A 20435-nucleotide genomic window follows, 5' to 3' on the forward strand; every position below is an offset into this window, starting at 1 on the left:
GGATTCTGTCAAAGTGGCCCGTGCAGGGGTTCTCCCACTGCTGACTGACATGTGTGCAGATTTAATGTTGTGTGACTCTCACAGGAACATGCTCATTACCCCCATCTTGGTTCCGCAGATGCAGGGTAGCTGGAGTGCACATTGATGAGTCGCTGTTCCCTGCAGCCAACACTAACCAACACCTACCAAGCCTGCTTAAAAAAAAAGTAAGTACATGACTTTAGTGTGGGCCATGGCAGTTACAGGTTTATTCATTTTTTATTCCTAGAAAATAAAAACTTTCTGAAATGTATTTGCATTGTCTTTAAGAATTGCTGTTGGTGATAATGTTCTTCTCACACAGCATTGTTTAATGGGTTATAGATTATTTCATCCCAGGAGTGCTTTGATGGAGTTTGTAAGAAATAGAAGAGACTCTTTGGCCATAGGAGAACTGACAGTTGCTCAGAGACCAGCACCTGCACAGGTGCTCTGGTAATGACTTCAGGATTCAGTTGTGTCTCTGGTGAAATACACTTGATCTGTTTCAGTTTATTATTTAAAAGTTTTAATTGATTTCTGCATCTGAGAGTGAACTGTTGACTGTGAAATGTCAGTTTGTTGTCATGTGAGAATCCCTGTTGGAGAGATTAGTAGACTCCAAACTGAGTCAGGCAGAAGAGGGCTATACATTTCCTGTAGACTGGGGGAGACATTCCCATGGATGTCCCCACGGTTTCTGAAAATGGTAAATCCTGTATCTCTTTCACATTTCTTCTCAGACAACCTGGAACACGCTCACGCAGGGCTGAAAACTTCAGTGTCTGTCCAGATCGTGTTGGACAGTAGTGACTCTGTGGTAGATCCGCAGTAGCTGTGTCTGCTGTTTTAAAAAGAAGTGTTTAAAAAATAAAAACAATAAAAACAAGTGTTTATATTAAACATTGGCAATAAAAGCACATTTTCATTACATTCATTGAGTAAACTCAGATCAGGCAGATTTCTCCTAATTTCCCTTTCCTCAAAAAATAGTTTTCAGTTTGATTTGGGTTCTTGTAGGTTGTATGATCTTTGGTACATGTGTGTTTCACACATGTGTGTGTGCGCATAGGTTTTATGTGAGCCAGGCTCTACTACGTTGATGTACTGCTTGGTGGGTTACTTTTTCTTCCTCGCTTAGACCATGTGTTCTCATGTCAGTGTGTGTATGTGGCTCCACTGTCTTCTGCTTTGTGTTAAATAGCATGAACATCTCTTGGGTTCAGGCACCCTTAAATCATTGATGATTTTTACTAATTATATGGTTCATGTAACCTGTTTGAGTTTATTTCTCCCAAGTGGAATATCTAGAAGTGGACTTACACAGTTCCGCCAATAGCGTACAAGGGTGCTTATTTTGTAACACTGACCTGTGCTGAATATTACCCATCTGTTATATCTTTCCTAATCTGGAGCATTAATAATGTCTGCTCACACCCTTCGCCACTTAAGGATTTATTCGTCCCTAAAGGCATTCCCTTTGCTCACCGCACCCCCCGCCGCCCCCCGCCCCCGCCAAGTGCAGGTGCAGCTTGACCCTGACTCCAGGCCGGTTATGGCCTCTGGGGAGGCTCTGCTGCGCTCCCTCCCTGCTGCTGGCATGAGCCTCCTGCTCGCTGTGCTTCACACTCACTGGGTGCACTTGTTAGAGCCATCGCACCGTCTGTTCCTCTGTCTGAACACGCTTCCCTCATCCACCCGCAGGAGCTTCTCTGAGTCCCGTGGGGGCACCTCCGGGAGCAGCCCTCTGACTCCCATTTACAGAGGCGGGTCCTTCCCACTGTCCAGTGTCCTGACCCTCCCCTGCCTTTTTCCTTCTTGCAGCACTTACCCCTTCTAACTTACTGTAAAGCTAGGGGCAGTTGGTCTCACGGAAGCACGGGGCCCCTCGTGGGTGACAGTGCTTCCAGACCTGCGGCACCTGGGATCTGTACGTTCTGCTGGTCGCCTGCCCACATTGTCGCTGCGACCCTGGAAAGTGCAGTGCTGGCCGCCTCCACCGCTAGGGGCCCAGAGTCGCAAAGCTGACTGCTGGTCAGGACCTGGATTCTACTTCTACACGGGTACTTTGGCAGAAACAGTGCAGGCCTGACACTCATGCTATTTGATTCATTTGTTATGTATATTTTCTGTCATTCCTTCAGAGAATAAGCTCCTTGATGGCAAGAATCTTTCTGTGTTTTAAGACCAGTGTCTGACGTAGTAACCTTTTTGTTAAATGATGAATGAGTGAGTTATTAAGGAATTGAGCAGGGTGCCAATTGAAAGCACAGTGTAGCACCAGCCTTGAATGCTAAGAAGTTCTTCCTGTAGATTGGGACAAGAGGGATTAGACTGGGATGCACATGAGCACATTGGGCTGAGAAGTGAGTTCCTTGGATACGTGCCCCGGGCTTCTTCGTTTGTCGCACTTCGGGTGTGTAGGTACTGGCCGGATGGAGTTACTGTGACTTAATGACAGTAAGACAAGATTAAATAATGGTTCTCTTCTTTGGTAGTTATAAAATAATTCCTTGTGTGTCATTTTACCATGTCATGATTTTTTTGGGGGGGGGTGGTGGCGGCGGGAGTGGATAACTAAAAGTAGCAAAAGTTAGGAAAAAGAGACTAATTTTAAGAATTCTCATGGAAACGATGCAAAGACCCTGAAAATGCCTCAGAAAATGTAGCTATTTAGCATACATCTCTTTGCCTCGGTGCTCAGTTGCTCACTCATGTCCGACTCTTTGCGACCCCAGGGACTGTAGCCAGCAATGCTTCTCTGTCCATGGGACTTCCCAGGCAAGAATACTGGAGTGGATTGCCATTTCCTCCTCCAGGGGATCTTCCCAACCCAGGGATGGAACCCACGTCTCCTGCTTTGACAGGCAGATTCTATACTACTCAGCCACCTGAAAAGGCCCATATAGTGCTTTATTAAGTCTTAAAATTCTGTCCATGTTCTCACAGTTGTAGAAAGAATAAATACTACAAATTCACATACAGTGCAAGAAATACCTCTCTAAGAAGGTTTTATTATTGATATTACAAAAGGTAACAGCAGTGTGTGTGAAAGGTTTCTTTTCCTGTCTTGCACAACAGTGCGGTGTTAATTTTTATGTTCTTCTTGTGCAGCGCAAGTGTATGCAGCCCAAAGATTTTATTCCCAGAACACCAGAAAACGATAAAAGACTGCAAAGGAAATTTGAGAAAATGGCTAAAGAGCTGCAACAGCAGAAAACCACTCTGGGTAAGCTGAGAGACCAGGATGTCCTTGGTGCTCGTGTCTGTGCTTGTGGCCTCGTTTGCCGGCTGACTCCTGCATCCTGGGGGATGTGGCTGAGGGGTACAGTTTTAGCCTCACAGGTCAGAGACACAAGTCACTGCAAGAAACTTGACCACAGCCATCATTGGGCCACACTGTTGAACTAACCGTTCACCAGATTAATGGAACTATTTTTCCCCCAGGGATGATTATTAAAGATGTGGTCTTTGATTAACTCTATTGGAATGAATCCGTTATTTCTTCTTTATGTATGTGTGTGTGTGTCTGTCTGTCTATCTGTATTTTTACCCAGGACTTGGTGTTTTTATTTTGTTATCCAGAGTAGTCAGATGTTAGATGATAGTTCTTGTAATGATTTAGAAAAATACTTTCAAAGATCATATCAGACTTTGAAGTACTTCATGTGTTCTTAGTATTTCTCTTTTTTACCTTTTTCACTGGTTTCTCAATTCATTGTTTCAGACCAATCTTGACACATCACTGATACAGATAAGCAGTTTTGTTAAACTATAATGCTTAGCATAGAAATAGAAAGTGTTCATTCCTCTAGGTGTTGAGCCTGCGCACGATACCCGATAACGCAGAAAACTGGCTGAATCCCTTGTCCTCAGCTCAGTCCTTCCTTTCCCTAACAAATCAAGTCTCTCTCCCTGGTGCCTGTGTCCGCCTCCTGTGCTCCAGGCTGCGCCCCACCCCCCGCCCCCGCCCCCCAGCGTGGCTCACGTCGAGCCCGTCCCTGCAGGGCTCGGGGGTACCTCGAGCTCCCTTCTTGCCGCCAAGTTCACCCGTGGGTCTCTGTGTGTCTGCCAGAAGGGAAGGGGAAACCTGCGGAAGGGGGACAAGGGTGTCCTTAAAGGAAAAACATTGTTGAAGAAGGAAGGCATTTTTAAACTTAAAACCGGATATTTATTTTCAGGTACCAATGTTCCTGTTCTCTCATTTGAATCTAATGGCTCGTTGGTGTACAGTCCGACAGGTAAAGTCTGTAGGGGCCACCACAGTGCAATGAAGAAGAGGCTGCAGGAGATGAAGGAGAAACGGGAAAACCTTTCCCCCACCTGTAAGTGCTGGCACTTGACACAGGGAGAATTGTGAAATAGGTGAATCAATCGTGGAAAGGGCTTTTTCTTTTACATAATTATTTTAGCTGATGTTTCTTTATTTTAACTGTTTCAGAGTAGACTTTGTTGATACTTTCTTCCAGAAAATCTTTTGCTTTATTCTGATTTTTTAAGAATATAGTGGGTTTTTAGTATTCTCCAGGTTTAAAACCCTATTTGTTGTATACCTTTGCTATTTAATATATTTGGGATTTTTCTTTCTTAAAAAATTAATCATTCCCCTCTTCTGAAGTTTGCTTTAGATTAAGTATCTAATGCTTCAGTTTACCTTTTACTTTTATTTCTTTTATCTTAAATTTTTAAGTAATACACAAGCATGTTTTCATAAACATTGACCAGTGTATTGTTTGTAATAAACCTCCGTCTTGATTCCCACCTAATTCTCCTCTGCCCCTGGGTAACGTGAGTTTTGTGTTTCTCCAGGTCTTTTTCAAGTGGGTCGTCCATGTAGTCATGAAAAAGAACAGGTTTCTGTATCTTTCTTTGCAGTGGTGTAATTTTTCTTTACCTTAATTAGATTGTGGCATACTTCTTACTTTAAACCTTTTTTCATTTAGAAGTATCTTGGTGTAGAATATCTCTCTCTTTTTTTTTAAGATGTTTCATTGTCTATTTTTCTAGTTTTTCTTTTTAGAGATAGTGCTGCAGTTTTATTTTCTTTCTTTTAGCTGCATGGTATGTGGTCATTTTCCTTTTTGGCCATCCAGCTTGCTCCCTACCGTTTGCTCTCATAGCCCACATGCTAGTGGACATGCTTCTACATGAATACGTTTCTGTGTATTTCATGTATTTGCAATAATATTAAGTCACGAAGGCAGACTTTAAAGCTTTTGGTAGATATTGTCAAATTGCCCTTCAGAAAGTTTGTGCCATTTCACCCTTTGCCAGTCGTTTATGAGAACTTCAGGGTCTCACCCTTGGTAAACTGGATGGCATTAGTCTTCACATCTCTCTCAATCTGAGATGGAAACATTGCAGTTCTCTGTTTAATTTGCTTTTGAGGTCGCCAGTGTGTTTGCTAGTGAGGTTGAAAGTCTTCATACCACTGACTGCATTTAAATGTTATGCTCTGTACATTATTTCTGAATCTTTGTACAACTGCCTATTACGTATTACTTTCTTTCTGATTTATAAGAGCTAATTACGTGTTACAAGGATTCTCTCCCAGCTTCTTGTGTGAGCACTTGTACTTATGTAGGAAGCACTCAGCAAATAGACTGTTGAATAACATGCACAGACTCTGCTGTTTATCATTTAACATGCGGTGACTTGTAAGAAACAGATACGTTATGTTTAAGGTAGACAAACCTGTTTGTCTTTTCCTTCTGGCCTTCAGGATTCCTGTGATGTGTAGAACTCCTCCTGCACAAGGTTTTAAAGTTGTTGTAGCTGTTACATTTTCTTCTATTACTCTTACAGTTTAAGGTTAGTTATTTCATCTGTCCTGAATCTGTGTTTGTATATCATATTGCAGCGGGCAGTTAAGGTTTTAAGGTTAGTTGTGGCTGCCAATAACAGATAAACATGTTGCGTTTCTTTGTCCTGACAAAAGAGGAGGCAGGTCTGTGTTCTGAGTGTTCTGAAGAGCCTGGGCCCCATCTTCCTGCCCTGCCTTCATCGGGGCCAGTTCCCTGTGAGCAGCCCCACCAGGTTCTGTCCGCTGCCACTGCCGGGTTCCGCTGGCCAGACGCAGTCCTGTGGCCATTCCTGGTTGCAAGTTAAGTGCAACCATTTATGGCTCAAGAGCTGCAGAGGCAAAAAGGCACTCTAGATAAGCAGGAAATATAATACAGTTCTGTGTGTTTGTTTTCATATATCTAATTTAATCTTCCAGTTAACTTTAGAATGGCCAGTGGTATTCAGGATGACATAGCTAAGGGAACGCAGTAGTTTTAGCCTAGGAAGTAGGAAACAAAACCAAGTCGTCTGCAGGGCCTGGCAAACAAGACTGACATGTAGTCTTAACTGGGATGTGTATTTACACTAATTAAATTTGGTTCTGTTGTAAGAGGAAGATGGAAATGGTTGTTGAGGTAGGACACTACCAATGTCCCAGGGGAATATCCAAATTGGTTCAGCAAATAATTGTGTATTTGCCTTTATGTGTATGTGGAGTAATTTGCCTTAGACTTTACTCCATTGCTTTGCAGTGTTAATTGTGCTACATAACTGCCTCCGGCACAGTTTAAAACAACTGAAAATTTTGTTTCTGTGCTTACCTTCCTTATCTTGGTTTATTCTCATTTTATAATTGTTTTCTCAGAAAAGTATCCTTTATAGTCTCCTCAAAAAAAAGTCTTTGTCTGTGTGACCAGGGTATCAATTTTGTTCCTGATCTGCATGGCCTTTGAAAATAACACCCATGGTCTTGCTTGTTAAGTCACTGGTCACCTGAAAGTCCCCTATGAAAGCTCCAGGCTTTGTCAGTCTCTGCACGCTGCACATTTGGGGCTGGGTGTTTCTTTGCTGTTGCAGAGTCCTGTGCCTGACAGAACGTTCAGCAATATCCCTGGCTTCTGCCTGCTAGATGCCCGAAACACGCTCACGGTCCACCCCACCCAACCCGTGATGTCCAGCGGTGTCTGCAGGGCGCCCAGGCGACCCCTGGTTGAGAACCACTACTTTGCTCAAAGAGGCAGCTGTCTGTGATTATTGTGAAAAAAGGCCTTGACCATGGAGCAGTGAGACTGACTGAAACGCTCTGTTTGCCTCTGTTGAGCTTCTGCTTAGGTTCAAGGTGACCGACTCCCCAGATCCCTTCCAAATTTTATTATCCTAGGGGTTCATGCCTTTTTTATGGAATGACTTGTATAAACTATATTTTAATGACTCTTATCAGCAGTAGACTTGAGTAAGACATAGTTTGTGTGCTCATCGTGCTGCTGAAGTCTAGAATGGGAAGTACCAGGAGTAAGTTCTGTGTGTCATACAAGAGCTGAACGAGTGGGCCTGCTGTCGGCCTCATCTGCTCCCAGAGCTCAGAGCTGTGTTAATGAGGAGTTGTGATTGTGTTTTCAGCCTCCCAGATGATTGAACAGTCTGATGATAACACTGTGAACCTTCTGCATGAAGCATCTTTGAACCTTTCACATGATACTTTGTGTTCAGGTAAAATTATTTTCTTTTCTGTGATATATTTAAGATTGGTAATATGATTTTCCTGTGTGAACGTTTTTCTAATGAGAAAAACAATTTAAAAACTAGAATTTGTGAATTTCACCCTGAAATTAGGTGTCGTAATTTACAAAAAATAGATGCTGTACTAAAATTAAGCCATGAGAAATTATATGACTTATAAGCATGCTTTTGGTTCCCCTGCTTTTTCTCCTAGATATTTGCTTTCTTGGCACAGAATCAATTGCTCATTAAAAAAAAAAAATTGTACGTGAACCAATCTGCATGCAATTTAAACTATACAGTGAACTTAAAGTACTGTATTTAAACCATACAGTTTTTTTAACTATGCAGTGAGCTTAAAGTAGTGTGTTTAAACCATACAGTGGTTTAAACTATGCAGTGAGCTTACGGTACTGAGAACTAACAGAGCCAGGAGAGAGTTGGTTCACACAGTGTGTAATGAATGTATGAACAAGTCAGGAAGTAGGTATAGATCACAAAAACTACAGGAGATAAAAAACAAAAGAGGCTTTCTAATTAGAAGCAGTATTGGAAAGAATTGGTAAAATTAGAATTTTGTATTATGGACGTGGTTTTGTAAATGTGGAAGTCTTTATTTCACTCTAAATGATCATTTTTCCTGGGTGTTGTCTTTCTGGTCATATTCTGTTTCTTAAAACCATGTCACCAGCCCCCGTTAGGGCCATGTAAATAGCAGTGCTCCCTGGCAGGAATATATTCAAAAGTTGTAAACTGTTACGGACTGTCTTCTGAAAGCCGCCACAGTGACAGTAACAAAGCACAGCCAAGATACTAGGGTTAAACAGAGGCTTTGTTTTGTGCGTGGTTTAGTCTTTAATGTCTTTGTGTCGAAATTATTTGCCCATGTGTCTTGAATTATCCCCATCTTTTTTACTTCATGCCTAATGCACATTATTTCATGTCAATTGGAAACGAGTGACAACTGTAAACGGAATTTCCTTGTTTCCTTGTGGGATTGCTCGTGTGTTTCTATCTCATCCGATTGTCCTGTTAGCCCTGTGCCGTGGACACTGTTGTCCCCATTCTGCCAGTGAGAACACCAGGCCATGGTGAAGGCAGGCAGCTCGTGTGCGGGCCTGCTGTCTGGCTGACCCAGGCTTCGACCAAGGCCGTCTGGCTTCAGAATCTGTACTCCTAGGCCATGTCACGCTGCTTGTCAGCCTTTTGAAAAGTGAGCTGAGCTTGTGAGTGAGTGAGTTGCTATTAATAGAGTTAAATGTGTGCTGCGTTTCCAGCTGTGGACTTCGGGACACACAGCACCATCCACCTGCTGGGATTCCCCCTGTTCCCTGGGGGCTACCTCCATTCTTTCCCTCTAAGTAGAGCGTTAATGCTGTGGCTGGGTTAAGACCCTGCTGTCGCCTCAGATGTGGAGTCCATCGCACTGGAGCTTGGACGCGGCGGCCTCCCATCTAGAGTCCTGGCTTCCTCGAGGGTCCATGACTGGCTGTGGGTGCTCTTCCTGGAGCCAGGCACCCGGCGGGTGGATGTCCAGAGTGCGTTCCCGCCTCCTGACCTCGTCCTGTCTGAGGTGTGGGGAGCCTGGCATTCCTGCTTGGGAATGCCAGCCGGAAGGCGTCCTGACAGGGTAGGAGGAGGACCCTTCTGCACCAGGAGCTGCGCTCAGGGAGCATCGTTGTATTGTTGTACTGACAAGTACTTCTATACTAATTTAAACCCTTAAAAAGTGAATTCTTCATTAATATTTTCCAGACAACTCTTTGGCTGGTGGTCTTCCCGTGTCTGCTGACGATCTCTGTGGAGGCTCCGCAAGTGGGACTCAGGAGGGGAAACTGTTCGAGTTCATTACTGAAAGGGGAAGTGATGTGTGTGCTGCTTCGCCGGTGTTGCAGACAGGCAGCGTCGGCCCCTCAGCAGCTCCCTGTCCCCTGGATCTCTTGACTCCTCACAGATCCACCAGCAGTCCTCCCAAGGCAGAGACCCCCCAGCAGAGCAGGGCTGCGCGTGGGGTTGTCACCCCTATCTCAAAGCCATCGAAGCCGGTGGCCCAGGGGTCGTCTGATGGGAAGAAGCGTTTGTCTCCTGTGTCCTCTGCTACAAAAGGCCGTCCCGGAGGCCGTGAACAACACATGGGCTCCTCAGCCAAGAGAAAAAAGACACCGGAGAACTCTTGTCCAGGCTTGGAGGAGAGACGGAAGAGGAGGCGGTCCCTCGGGCAGCGCCCTGCTCCCCGACTGCGGCTGTGGAAGGCAGAGCGCGGCCTGCGGTCTGTGCGGAGGCCCGCTGTCAAGAGTCTGGCCCTCGAGGAGTTCTCATACGATGATTACTTTTCTCCTGATAATCTCAAGGAGAGGGTCTCGGAGGGGCTTCTTGGGGAGCAGCTGCCCTCCAGACCCCCTGCGCTCCACTGCCAGAGGAGCCTTTCCAAGACCGAGAGGACCAGCCTCCTGGACAGGGCTGACCTCTCCCTCATTGGCAGAAGCCCCAGGCCCGCCGTCAGCACCTGCTCCACGGCGAAGCCTGCACTCTCCGGGGCAGACGCGGGGCTGGGCGGCGGGACCTCGGGGGGCACGTCTGCTGCTGACAGGACCCCGGGGCCCTGTCCCCGTGCCGAGGCCCAGGGTGGGGGCGATGTCCGCCCCGCTGGGGGTGACGCTCCACAAACCCGCAGCCAACTCATCCCCCAGACGGGACCACAGGGAGACCGCAGCCCTCTGAAAGGAAGCAGGGAGGAGACGGAAGAATGGACTGACCCCCAGAGCACGCAGAAAGAAGGCGCTCCTCCTGAAACGACGGAATCCGCTGCAGTGCACAGTGAGGGTAAACCAAGCGCTGCAGGCGGCTATGCTGAGGACAGACCCGCGGGGGCGAGGGGGGCGCCAGCCCACGGCAGCAGTGGAAGTACGTGAGCCCCTTTCACAGTTCTCTCCACTCAGAATGGGCAGCAGGGCGTCCAGCTGCCACACATAACACAGCTTTTTCATAAGCAAAATATTTCTTTTTTTCCCTTTTTTAAAAAACTTTGAAGAATGTATGTTTGGTATTTACAATGGTAAATTCTTTATTCTTGAGGAGTAGACAGCTTACTGCCCTATGAAGTTTCTAGGTTCCTTGCTTTAAGCCTATTATTATGAATACATTTCTCTAAGTCCTATAGGTGCTATCTTTTGTGAAGAATGGCCTTGAGAGGGTGTTTGTCCTGGTTTCACTGTAGCCTTTCACTGCAGCATCACTGAGCAAAGATGCACAGTAGTGGAGAACTTGTAAAATGATCTGTTCATAACGGGGAGGCTGTTTACTTTAAAAGGGAAATTAAGGCAGTGTATATCCTGCATCTTTTTATAACAGTGAGGCTGTTTATTTTAGAAGGGAAATTATGGCAGTGTAAATCATGCATTTTGTCAAGAAAAGACATAAAAACATAAATGAAAGTAAGTTATCAATATTTATTTTTGAAAAAACTACCTGGTGTTAGCTGTGGAGAAATATTTAATACTTTAAGCAAGTAGTTCATTGTAATAGACCTTTTTAGACTTTCTTTTATTTGCTTTAAGCATATATAATTTAAATAGATTTATTCCTATCTGTAATTAAAACCATGGTAGCAGGCTATGTCAGAGAAGGCAATGGCACCCCACTCCAGTACTCTTGCCTGGAAAATCCCATGGACGGAGGAGCCTGGTAGGCTGCGGTCCTTGGTGTCGCTGAGTCAGGGACAACTGAGAGACTTCATTTTCACTTTTCACTTTCATGCACTGGAGAAGGAAATGGCAACCCACTCCAGTATTCTTGCCTGGAGAATCCCAGGGACAGAGGAGCCTAGTGGGCTGCCATCTATGGGGTCACACAGAGTTGGACATGACTGAAGTGACTTAGCAGCCGCAGACTATGTCATTATAGCAAATGTAACAACAATAGAACGGGAGAAATATCAATAACCTCAGATATGCAGATGACACCACCCTTACGGCAGAAAGTGAAGAGGAACTAAAAAACCCCTTGATGAAAGAAGAGAGTGAAAAAGTTGGCTTAAAGCCTAACATTCAGAAAACTATGGCATCTGGTCTCATCACTTCATGGAAAATAGATGGGGAAACAGTGGAAACAGTGTCAGACTTTATTTTTTGGGGCTCCAAAATCACTGCAGATGGTGATTGCAGCCATGAAATTAAAAGACACTTACTCCTTGGAAGGAAAGTTATGACCAACCTAGATAGCATATTCAAAAGCAGAGACATTACTTTCCCAACAAAGGTCCGTCTAGTCAAGGCTATGGTTTTTCCAGTGATCATGTATGAATGTGAGAGTTGGACTGTAAAGAAAGCTGAATGCAGAAGAATTGATGCTTTTGAAGTGTGGTGTTGGAGAAGACTCTTGAGAGTCCCTTGGACTGCAAGGAGATCCAACCAGTCCATTCTAAAGGAGATCAGTCCTGGGTGTTCATTGGAAAGACTGATGCTAAAGCTGAAACTCCAATACTATGGCCACCTGATGCGAAGAGTTGACTCATTGGAAAAGACCCTGATGCTGGGAGGGATTGGGAGCAGGAGGAGAAGGAGACGACAGAGGATGAGATGGCTGGATGGCATCACTGACTCTATGGACATGAGTTTGGGTGAACTCTGGGAGTTGGTGATGGACAGGGAGGCCTGGCGTGCTGCGATTCATGGGGTCACAAAGATTTGGACACGACAGAGGGACTGAACTGAACAATAGAAAGCCTTTTTTACTTTCTTATTGTATGGACAAATAGGTTTCAGCAGTCAAAAGTGAAAAATCATGAACTTAAATCATCTCCACCTAAAGATTGGGTTAAAATTTCAGTGAAGCCAAGTTTATTCTTCATTATTTTGTTAAATCCTGAAATCATCTTAACTTTCATCTCCGCCCCCCCGCCCCCCCATCTTAAACGTTTTTAAAATGGGGAAGTCATAGGGATTGAAATGGACATAGTTGTGTTGCGTATTTTTTCCTTGGGTTCAGACTCCTCAGAATCATCTCAGAGAATTTAGTCTGTGTATTATTAACATTTTTAAATCTGAGCTTTCTCATTTATATAAAACTTTATTATATATTTATAAAATACATAAAACTTGACAACCTTTATGTTCCTTTATGGTTAGTATGTGCTTTCAAAATACTTACTTTAAAATGATGTCAGATCTAAAGTTAATAGAAAACAGTGGGTATACAGAGTTGTAGTAATTAAGCAGATCCTGTTCTTGAACCTTGCATTCTCATTCTCGGTTTTCATTTCAGCTTTTGAATAATGCTTAATGATGTGCAAGCATAAACCAAGTAAAAATAAAAATCTGCTTTCAGGTAGTGTGAAGCACCATACAGTCCCAACACTGTGAGCAGAGATCGCCCTCCTCTGGGACTCACCCCATATCCAGGGCCCTTGTGGGGTCATGGGGTGCGGGGAGGACACTGGAATAGCTCAGTCTGACTCAGAAATGGGTCAGATATTCTCAGTGTACTAATGTCAGGACATTTGGATGCCCCTTGTTTTATGTCACTTCAGTAGACAGGTCACTGAATTTAGGGCAGGAAAAGACCTAACTATCTGGTAACCTAACCCTATCCCTTTGTTTTGTTATGTAAAATCAGGACCCACCGATGTTTTAGGAGGTCCATAGTCAGCCCACCTGGCATTTCCCCTCTTTGGGAACCCAGCACAGGTAAATGCACTTCGCCTGCAGCCATCCTAGACGGTCGAGAGATGCTGAAACTGCGGAGCAGCAAAACCCAGTCTGTACAGCAAGCTGTGCCTCTCCAAATCCTGATTTTGAAATAAAAGTCATTTTTCAATTTATGCTTTCTGTTTACTTTTACTCATTGCTGTTGGTGTAGATGTGCTGTAGAGCTTGTGAGAACAAGTTACTAAGAGACTCAAAAATAAATGTTAGTAGAAAAGTGCATGGAGGGAGAAACCTGATTTTTTAAAAAGTAACCTTTGAAGTCGTCATTCGTTCAGTCAGTCCTGTCTGACTCTCCATGACCCCATGGACTGCAGCACACCAGGTTTCTCTGTCCTTCACTGTTTCTCAGAGGTTGCTCAACCTCGGGTCCATCGAGTCGGTGATGCCATCCAACCATCTCATCCTCTATTGCCCACTCCTCCTGCTCTCAGTCTTTCCCAGCATCAGGGTCTTTTCCATTGAGTCGGCTCTTTGCATCAGGTGGCCAAAGGATTGGAGCTTCATCATCAGTCCTTCCAATGATTATTTAGGACTGATTTCCTTTAGGATTGACTGGTTTGATCTCCTTGCTCTCCAAGGGATTCTCAAGAGTTTTCTCCAGCAACACAATTTGAAAGCATCAGTTCTTCAGCTCTCAGCCTTCTTTAGGGTCCAACTCTCACATCCATACATGACTACTGGAAGAACCATAGCTTTGACTAGATGGACTTTTCTTGGCAAAGTGATGTCTCTGCTTTTTAATACACCATTTAGATTGGTCATAGCTTTTCTTCTAAGGAGCAAGCATCTTTTAATTTCAGTCGCCATTTGCAGTGATTTTTGAGCCCAAGGAAATAAAGTCTTTCACTGTTTACATTGTTTCCCCATCTATTTGTCACAAAGTGATATGACCAGATGCCCTGATCTTAGGTTTTTGAATGTTGAGTTTTAAGCCAGCTTTTTCACCGTCCTCTTTCACCTTCATCAAGAGGCTCTTTAGTTCCTCTTTGCTTTCTGCTGTTAGGGTGGTATCATCTGCGTATCTCAGGTTATTGATATTTCTCCTGGCAGTCCTGATCCAGCTTGTGATTCATCCAGCCCAATGATGTACTCTGCATATAAGTTAAATAAGCAGGGTGACAATATACAGCCTTGACGTACTCCTTTCCCAATTTGGAACCAGTCTGTCTTTCCGTGTCTGATTCTAACTTGCTTCTTGACTTGCATACAGGTTTCTCAGGAGACAGGTAACATGGTCTGATAGTCCCATCTCTTTAAGAAATTTCCAGTTTGTTGTGATCCACACAGTCAAAGGCTTTGGTGTAGTCAGTACAGCAGATGTTTTTCTGGAGTTCTCTCTTTTTTTTCTGTAACCCAGCAGATGTTGGCATTTTGATCTCTGGTTCCTCTGCCTTCCCTAAATCCAGCTTGCACATCTGGAAGTTCTCAATTCATGTACTGTTAAAGTCTAGCTTGAAGGATTTAGAGCATTACCTTGCTAGTATGTGAAATGAGCACAATTGTGTGGTAGTTTGAACATTCTTTGGCATTGCCCTTTGGGATTAGAATGAAAACTGACCTTTTCCAGTTGTGTGGTCACTGCTGAGTTTTCCAAATTTGCTGGCATGTTGAGTGCAACTCTCTAATAGCATCATCTGTTAGGATTTGAAATAGCTCAGCTGAAATTCCATCATCTCCACTAGCTTGTTCATAGTAATGCTTCCTATGGCCCACTTGACTTTGCGGTCCGTGATATCTGACTCTAGGTGAGTGAGCACACCATCGTGGTTATCTGGGCCTGTAAGACCTTTTTTGTTCAGTTCTTCTTTGTATTCTTGCCACTTCTTAGTATCTTCTGTTTCTCTTAGGTCCATACCAATTCTATCCTTCCATCTTTGCATGAAAGGTTACCTATTAACCAGTAGTTTTTTCTTTCTAAACTTTATTTTCTAGTTTCATAAACTAAACAAGCACATGCTCAGTGTAAGGCAAATCGCTAAAAAGAGTAAAACCGTCCTGACCTCGCCTCCTTCTCTTGGTTCATTTAGCAGCTGTTTCCATGCAGCTGTTGTGTCCCATGGTCGCCTCTGATTCCCAGGGAGACGGGAGAGAAGTGGGCAGTGACTCCTGTCTTCCCCCACCCCAAACATGCAGAGGCCATGTCCTAATGAGGAGGATGGACAGCACAGGAATGTCAGCGTCACGTCGGGTAGTGAGAAGCATGAGTAGAAGTGTGCTGGTTAGAGAAGGCAGCCAGGGAGGGCTTCTCGGAGGTGATGACCTCGGCCCTCAGGCCTGGGCACAGGAGAAGAGGTACCTTCAGCCTGTGGAAACGGCAAATGCTAATGTCCTGAGGTCGAAAATGCTCGCAGGAGCCACAGTGAGCCCGCCGCAGCAGCAGCTACTCTCTGGGCTGAGAGTGACTGGGAGGAAGTGCTGTCAGGCAGGGGCAAGCCTTTGGTGCTTTGCTTTTGTTTCCAGGTGTGATGAGAAGCCAGTTGTGATTGATGTTTTGGATGTAACCCCAGGTGCCCGTGCACAGGCCGTGGTCAGTGTCTGCTTGAGACAGGCTGCCAGCAGTGGTGCGTTTCCTTCCGGACGTTCCGTGGGAGTGTTTGCACAAGCGCCTTAAGTTCAGGACATGTTAGGGGGGCTTTACTGCATGCATAGGACTATGGTGTCCTGGTGTCTTAACATCGTTTTTTGTTTTTGAAACATGTCAGTCATTTCCATATTGGTGTCAATGGAGCAGCAAAACTGCCTCATCTTTAAATGTATTTCCTGTAACAAGTCAAAATATTTTAGTCTAAAATATTTTAAACTTTGTGGGTCAGGAGGCAAAATCAAGGTATGTAGGTATAGTGAGAAAACCATTTTCACGAATTTTTTATTGACGAAACAAGTTCAGTAAAGTCTTTTGTAATACAATTCTAATGAGGATAAAATTCTCCTTTTGGGGAGGGATAACTTAATAGCGGTTCAGATTGAGAGTTCTTGTCACGAAAATTGATGTTAATGTTTCCTAATACTACCACGTAGTAAGATTTTAGGGATTTCACCAAATGCTGTTTCACACAGATGGGGGCTGCCAGATCCTGCTACCAGTCCCTGAGCAGATGTCTTCCTGGAGTGTATGCTTGCCTAGGAAAGATCTCTGGGATCCCCCGAGAGTGTCCCCTGCGTGTTCTTTGTAGCAGGCTATCTGAGTGCAGAGGAAGCGCCTTGGTTTTGCAGTCACTTGGGTTTTGAGTAAATGTGTGCTTTGCCCTTTCCTCAAGGTCTATAAGTCGTTGCTGGAACTGTAGGTGGCTTGTGGGAAATAGATTATGTTAAATTTCCATGAGAATTGAGATCCCACGGTTTTAACTTCTGGCACTGCAGGACAGGAAGTGTATAAAACTGCTTGTTGTTACTTAATGTGTGGAAATGGCTCTCGCTCCCCCTCCCCGCTTGGGACTTCTGACCACAGCTCTTCAGGCAACCACCTGAGTGGGTCTTCATGGTCAAGCAGATAAATCCGACTCCCCCTGAACTACTGCACAGCCAGGCCTTTGCTGGTTCCTTGCTAACAAAGGTCGCTGAAGGGCGTCCTTCCACTGGTGCCACCTGGCTGTGGGCAAGAGCAGAAGGAGATCCTTCCCAGGCCCACACCCTCCCCCCGTCCCTTGGTCTGATCGAGGCTTGTCTGTGGGTGATGGAGTTGCGTGTCAGCACAGAGACATGCCTTATCTAAACTGTTCGGCCCTGTCCAGTTATTAGGTTCTTCTTTTTCATAAATAACAGTCGCCAGAAGAGGTTGATGAAGGCTTCTTAGCACATTTCTATAACACGAGCTCCGTCTACCAGCTCTTGTTGAAGGCAAGTCTCCAGACACACAGATATTTATTAAACATTTTGGCACGCAAATGGGGGACTCTCCACATATCAGTGTGCTGAAGTCTCAGGTGTTGTCCTTTAAATTAACTGTGGTGGTGGTGATGGTGGTTTAGTCACTAAGTTGAGTCCGACTTGTGACCCCATGGACTGTAGCACCGCGGGCTCCTCTGTCTGCTCCTGATCTGAAAGCTTTACAAGAGGCAGACAGGATTCTGAGGGCTCCTTTCTGTATACTGGTCAACACCAGGCTGCTAGAAAGCCCTCAGCCCTATGGTTTCTCATACAGCCATTTGGGACCAAGTCTTGGATATGACCCCCAGGTACCAGCTTTGGCACCTGCCCTATTCATACAGGGGTAAGAGGGTCCTGTGATATTTTAGCCCATCCCTGACTAACTGAGAGATATTCCTGGCATCCTTTACTCTGACTGATAAGCTGGTGATATCACCAGTTACAGCTCATTTCTTTAATCCATTTTGCCAGTTACCAAAACATTTAGTGTTTGGGGGGAGGGTTTTCAGGAGTTGTCTCTAAGGTGTCATGTTTAGCCTGAGTGCTTCCCTATACCCTTTCCTCTGGAACCTACCAGAGGAGGTAAGCAGTCCTGGCAGCTCAATGTAGGTTACTCAGCCTTAGCAGGAAGGCTGACTACAAGGAAGGTGTTAGAACCTGTTGATTATTTGACTTCATTTCCAAATTAATCATATGTGTACTCTGTGCGTCTTCTATGTTCAACGTGTGAGCACTAGCAGGGTAACGAGGTGAAGCTCTGTCCCTTTCCTTCAAGCTTAGATGTGCAGGGAACATGTGAGGTTAACCTACATACAAGGATCAGAGAATTCAAAAGATGGAGAGGTGACTCCCAATGGGAGAGGTTATATGGTATTAAAACTGATCTGCATGTTTAAAATCCATGTTTTAATTATCTTTACAATGATTATAAAGGAAATGATGCCACGTCATCTTTTGAAGATTATGATTAGATTTTAGTTTGGCTTTCTTGGTTAACAAAATGAACTTGATGTTTTGGCAGCTCTGTGTGTGTGTGTGTGTGTGTGTGTGTGAATTGTCAGCTGAGTCTTGCTTGCATAGAACCTGCAAACTTGCACATATCCCAAATCCCAATAGTATATATAGAAAGGACTTTCTTCCCACAGTCTCAAAATTGTGCATTCTGCATCGCTCCTAAGTAATTCATTATTCAGATTTTAGGAGCTCAGAAGAAATTTCCCATTGGGACAGTGTTAAAATGTCATGGTATATGCCTTTGTCATTGAAATTATAGACTCTTAAATCAGCCCTCTCTAACCTTTTTGGTCTTTGATCTTGCAGAGTGTCTTGTTCTGGTAAATAGTAATTGCTTAAATATATTATTAACGGTAGTGTGATTAATCTTAATTCTGTATCTTGGCAGTAGGAAGGTGGAGTGTGCAGGAGGATGGATGTGGAGAGTAAGAGTTTGTTTTGTGTTGCTCTGCCCTGGGCAGGACCTTGCCGTGGACCACGTATCCCTGAAGAAATTTAATGTTTCTTCTTAACTGTGTGTTATGCTGTCTGCCCGTGGTTCTGACCCAGAGAGATCACCCCTCAGTATTGAAATAGTTCTTAATCCCGCTTATCTCCGCTAGATGAGGGGAGGTAGTGATTCACTGATGCCCTCTGAGAGGCAGCTGGGGTCACTTATCTTGATGTATCAGTACTTGATGATATTGATAACCCAGACATTTTTAATTGGTGAAAGTTCAGGCAGCGTAACTGAATGATAAACATTCTGGGGCTATGAATTTTTTCCCTTTGTATTTGGTCTTTTTTTCCCTTTGAAACGGAGGCCATGAATCACTTGTGTAATGAAGAATGAACGTGAGGAGAGAAGAGAGTCTAGGATTTATGACTTTGGTCCTGGGTGGTTGATAACGCTCATCGTACGGGGGCGTGCTGGAGGAACAGCAGATACAGGGTGGACGTGGAGGCCAGCTGAAGATTCCTGGAGGCATTCACGGCAGACAGCCACTAGGTGCTGGGTTTATTAAGCTGCATCTCAGCTGGGAGGTCTCCGTAAGAGGCATCAAATTAGGAACTTCAGTGATGGATGGCTTTCTGAGCTGTGGTGAAATCACCTTTGAGGTGATGACAGCCCACTCAAGGAGCAGACAGCAAGGGTCTCCAGGAGGTGGGGGAGCCAGGACGCTGGGGGTCGGCGTCTGCTCACTGAACTGCGGCAAGGAGTGGGATCGACCTGTTCTCTCCTTTCTTGGCCCTTTCAGCTACTTGCAGTTCACTGATGACATCCTTAAAGAAGACATGAGTCAATGACTGTAGCTCTTTGTGAACTGATACTTTAACATAACCACATAAATCATTTGCTGATATCAGTCTGTGACTGCGTGATGGTGAAAGCATGTCATTAGCAATGTTTGTCTTAGGTGTTAAGTGACAATGCGCATTCTGGACCTTTATGTCTACAGAACACTTTGTTGTTATTTAGTCACTAAGTCATATTTGACTCTGTGACCCCAGGAACTGTAGCCCGCCAGGCTCCTCTGTCCATAGGATTCTCCAGGCAAGAATACTAGAGTGGGTTGCCATTTCTTTATCCAGGGGACCTTCCCGACCCAGGGGTTGAACCCATCTCCTGCATAGGCAGGCAGAATTGTTTACCACTGAGCCACCTGGGAAGCCCACAGAATGCTTTACAACCTATTTTCCTGTTCTCGGCTAGAATTGAGGCAAAATGAATAAAAGTAAGAAACTTGGCATAGCCAGATCTTAGCACATGCTACTGTGTATAGAATACCCTCTCACATGGCTGCTAACCCATTCGCTCCACGTAAAGTGTCTAGCTGCTGAAACCTTCCCCAGGGTTGGGCAGTCACCTGGGGCTGGAAAAGGACTAGGGGGACAGGGCAGAAATCCAAGACTGCTGGGGGCGTGGTGGGATCCACATGTGACTGGTTTGAGCCTCCGAAGGAGTCCAGTATTAGGGTCTGTAGGTGGTTTAGAACCTGACCTTAGAGCATCTAGGGGGCCCAAGTTGCAAATGACTAGTTTGAATTCAACAAAATGCTTAACCATTGTTGTTCTGCATTTTGTCGTCACTGAGCTAAACCCTCAGTTTTGAAGGAAGAGTTGAACGTTTCCAGCCAGACTCACCAAACTTCATTATATCTGTTTTGTCAGAGTGTCCTATTTTATTGGAAGTACTTACGGCAGTCACTCTCATGTTACATGACTTTTAATTCCCGATGGCTCTTAAATCCTCTAATCCTTAATGTTTTGTTCATTTCTGTCTGTCTACATTGTTGCAAGCTCCCTAAGAAAGAAGAAAGAGTTAGTCACTCAGTGGTGTCTGAGCCT

The 20435-nt window shown here is 44.7% G+C and overlaps 1 protein-coding gene across 9 annotated transcripts in view; it reads left to right on the forward strand.

The window, feature by feature from the left end:
• Nucleotides 1-20435, forward strand: part of MCPH1 (microcephalin 1) — a 240143-nt gene that overhangs the window by 22193 nt on the left and 197515 nt on the right. For 6 of the 9 annotated variants that reach the window (XM_070781622.1, XM_070781625.1, XM_070781626.1 and 3 more), the window contains 5 exons: nucleotides 119-206; nucleotides 3133-3247; nucleotides 4200-4343; nucleotides 7423-7512; nucleotides 9277-10425. In XM_070781622.1, the coding sequence (XP_070637723.1) occupies nucleotides 119-206; nucleotides 3133-3247; nucleotides 4200-4343; nucleotides 7423-7512; nucleotides 9277-10425 (1586 nt within the window). The remainder of the gene's footprint in view (nucleotides 1-118; nucleotides 207-3132; nucleotides 3248-4199; nucleotides 4344-7422; nucleotides 7513-9276; nucleotides 10426-20435) is intronic. The other 3 variants (XM_070781623.1, XM_070781631.1, XM_070781630.1) reach the window with 3 other exon arrangements.

The sequence above is a fragment of the Bos indicus genome, chromosome 27 (assembly GCF_029378745.1).
Source record: "Bos indicus isolate NIAB-ARS_2022 breed Sahiwal x Tharparkar chromosome 27, NIAB-ARS_B.indTharparkar_mat_pri_1.0, whole genome shotgun sequence".
Lineage (NCBI taxonomy): Eukaryota > Metazoa > Chordata > Mammalia > Artiodactyla > Bovidae > Bos > Bos indicus.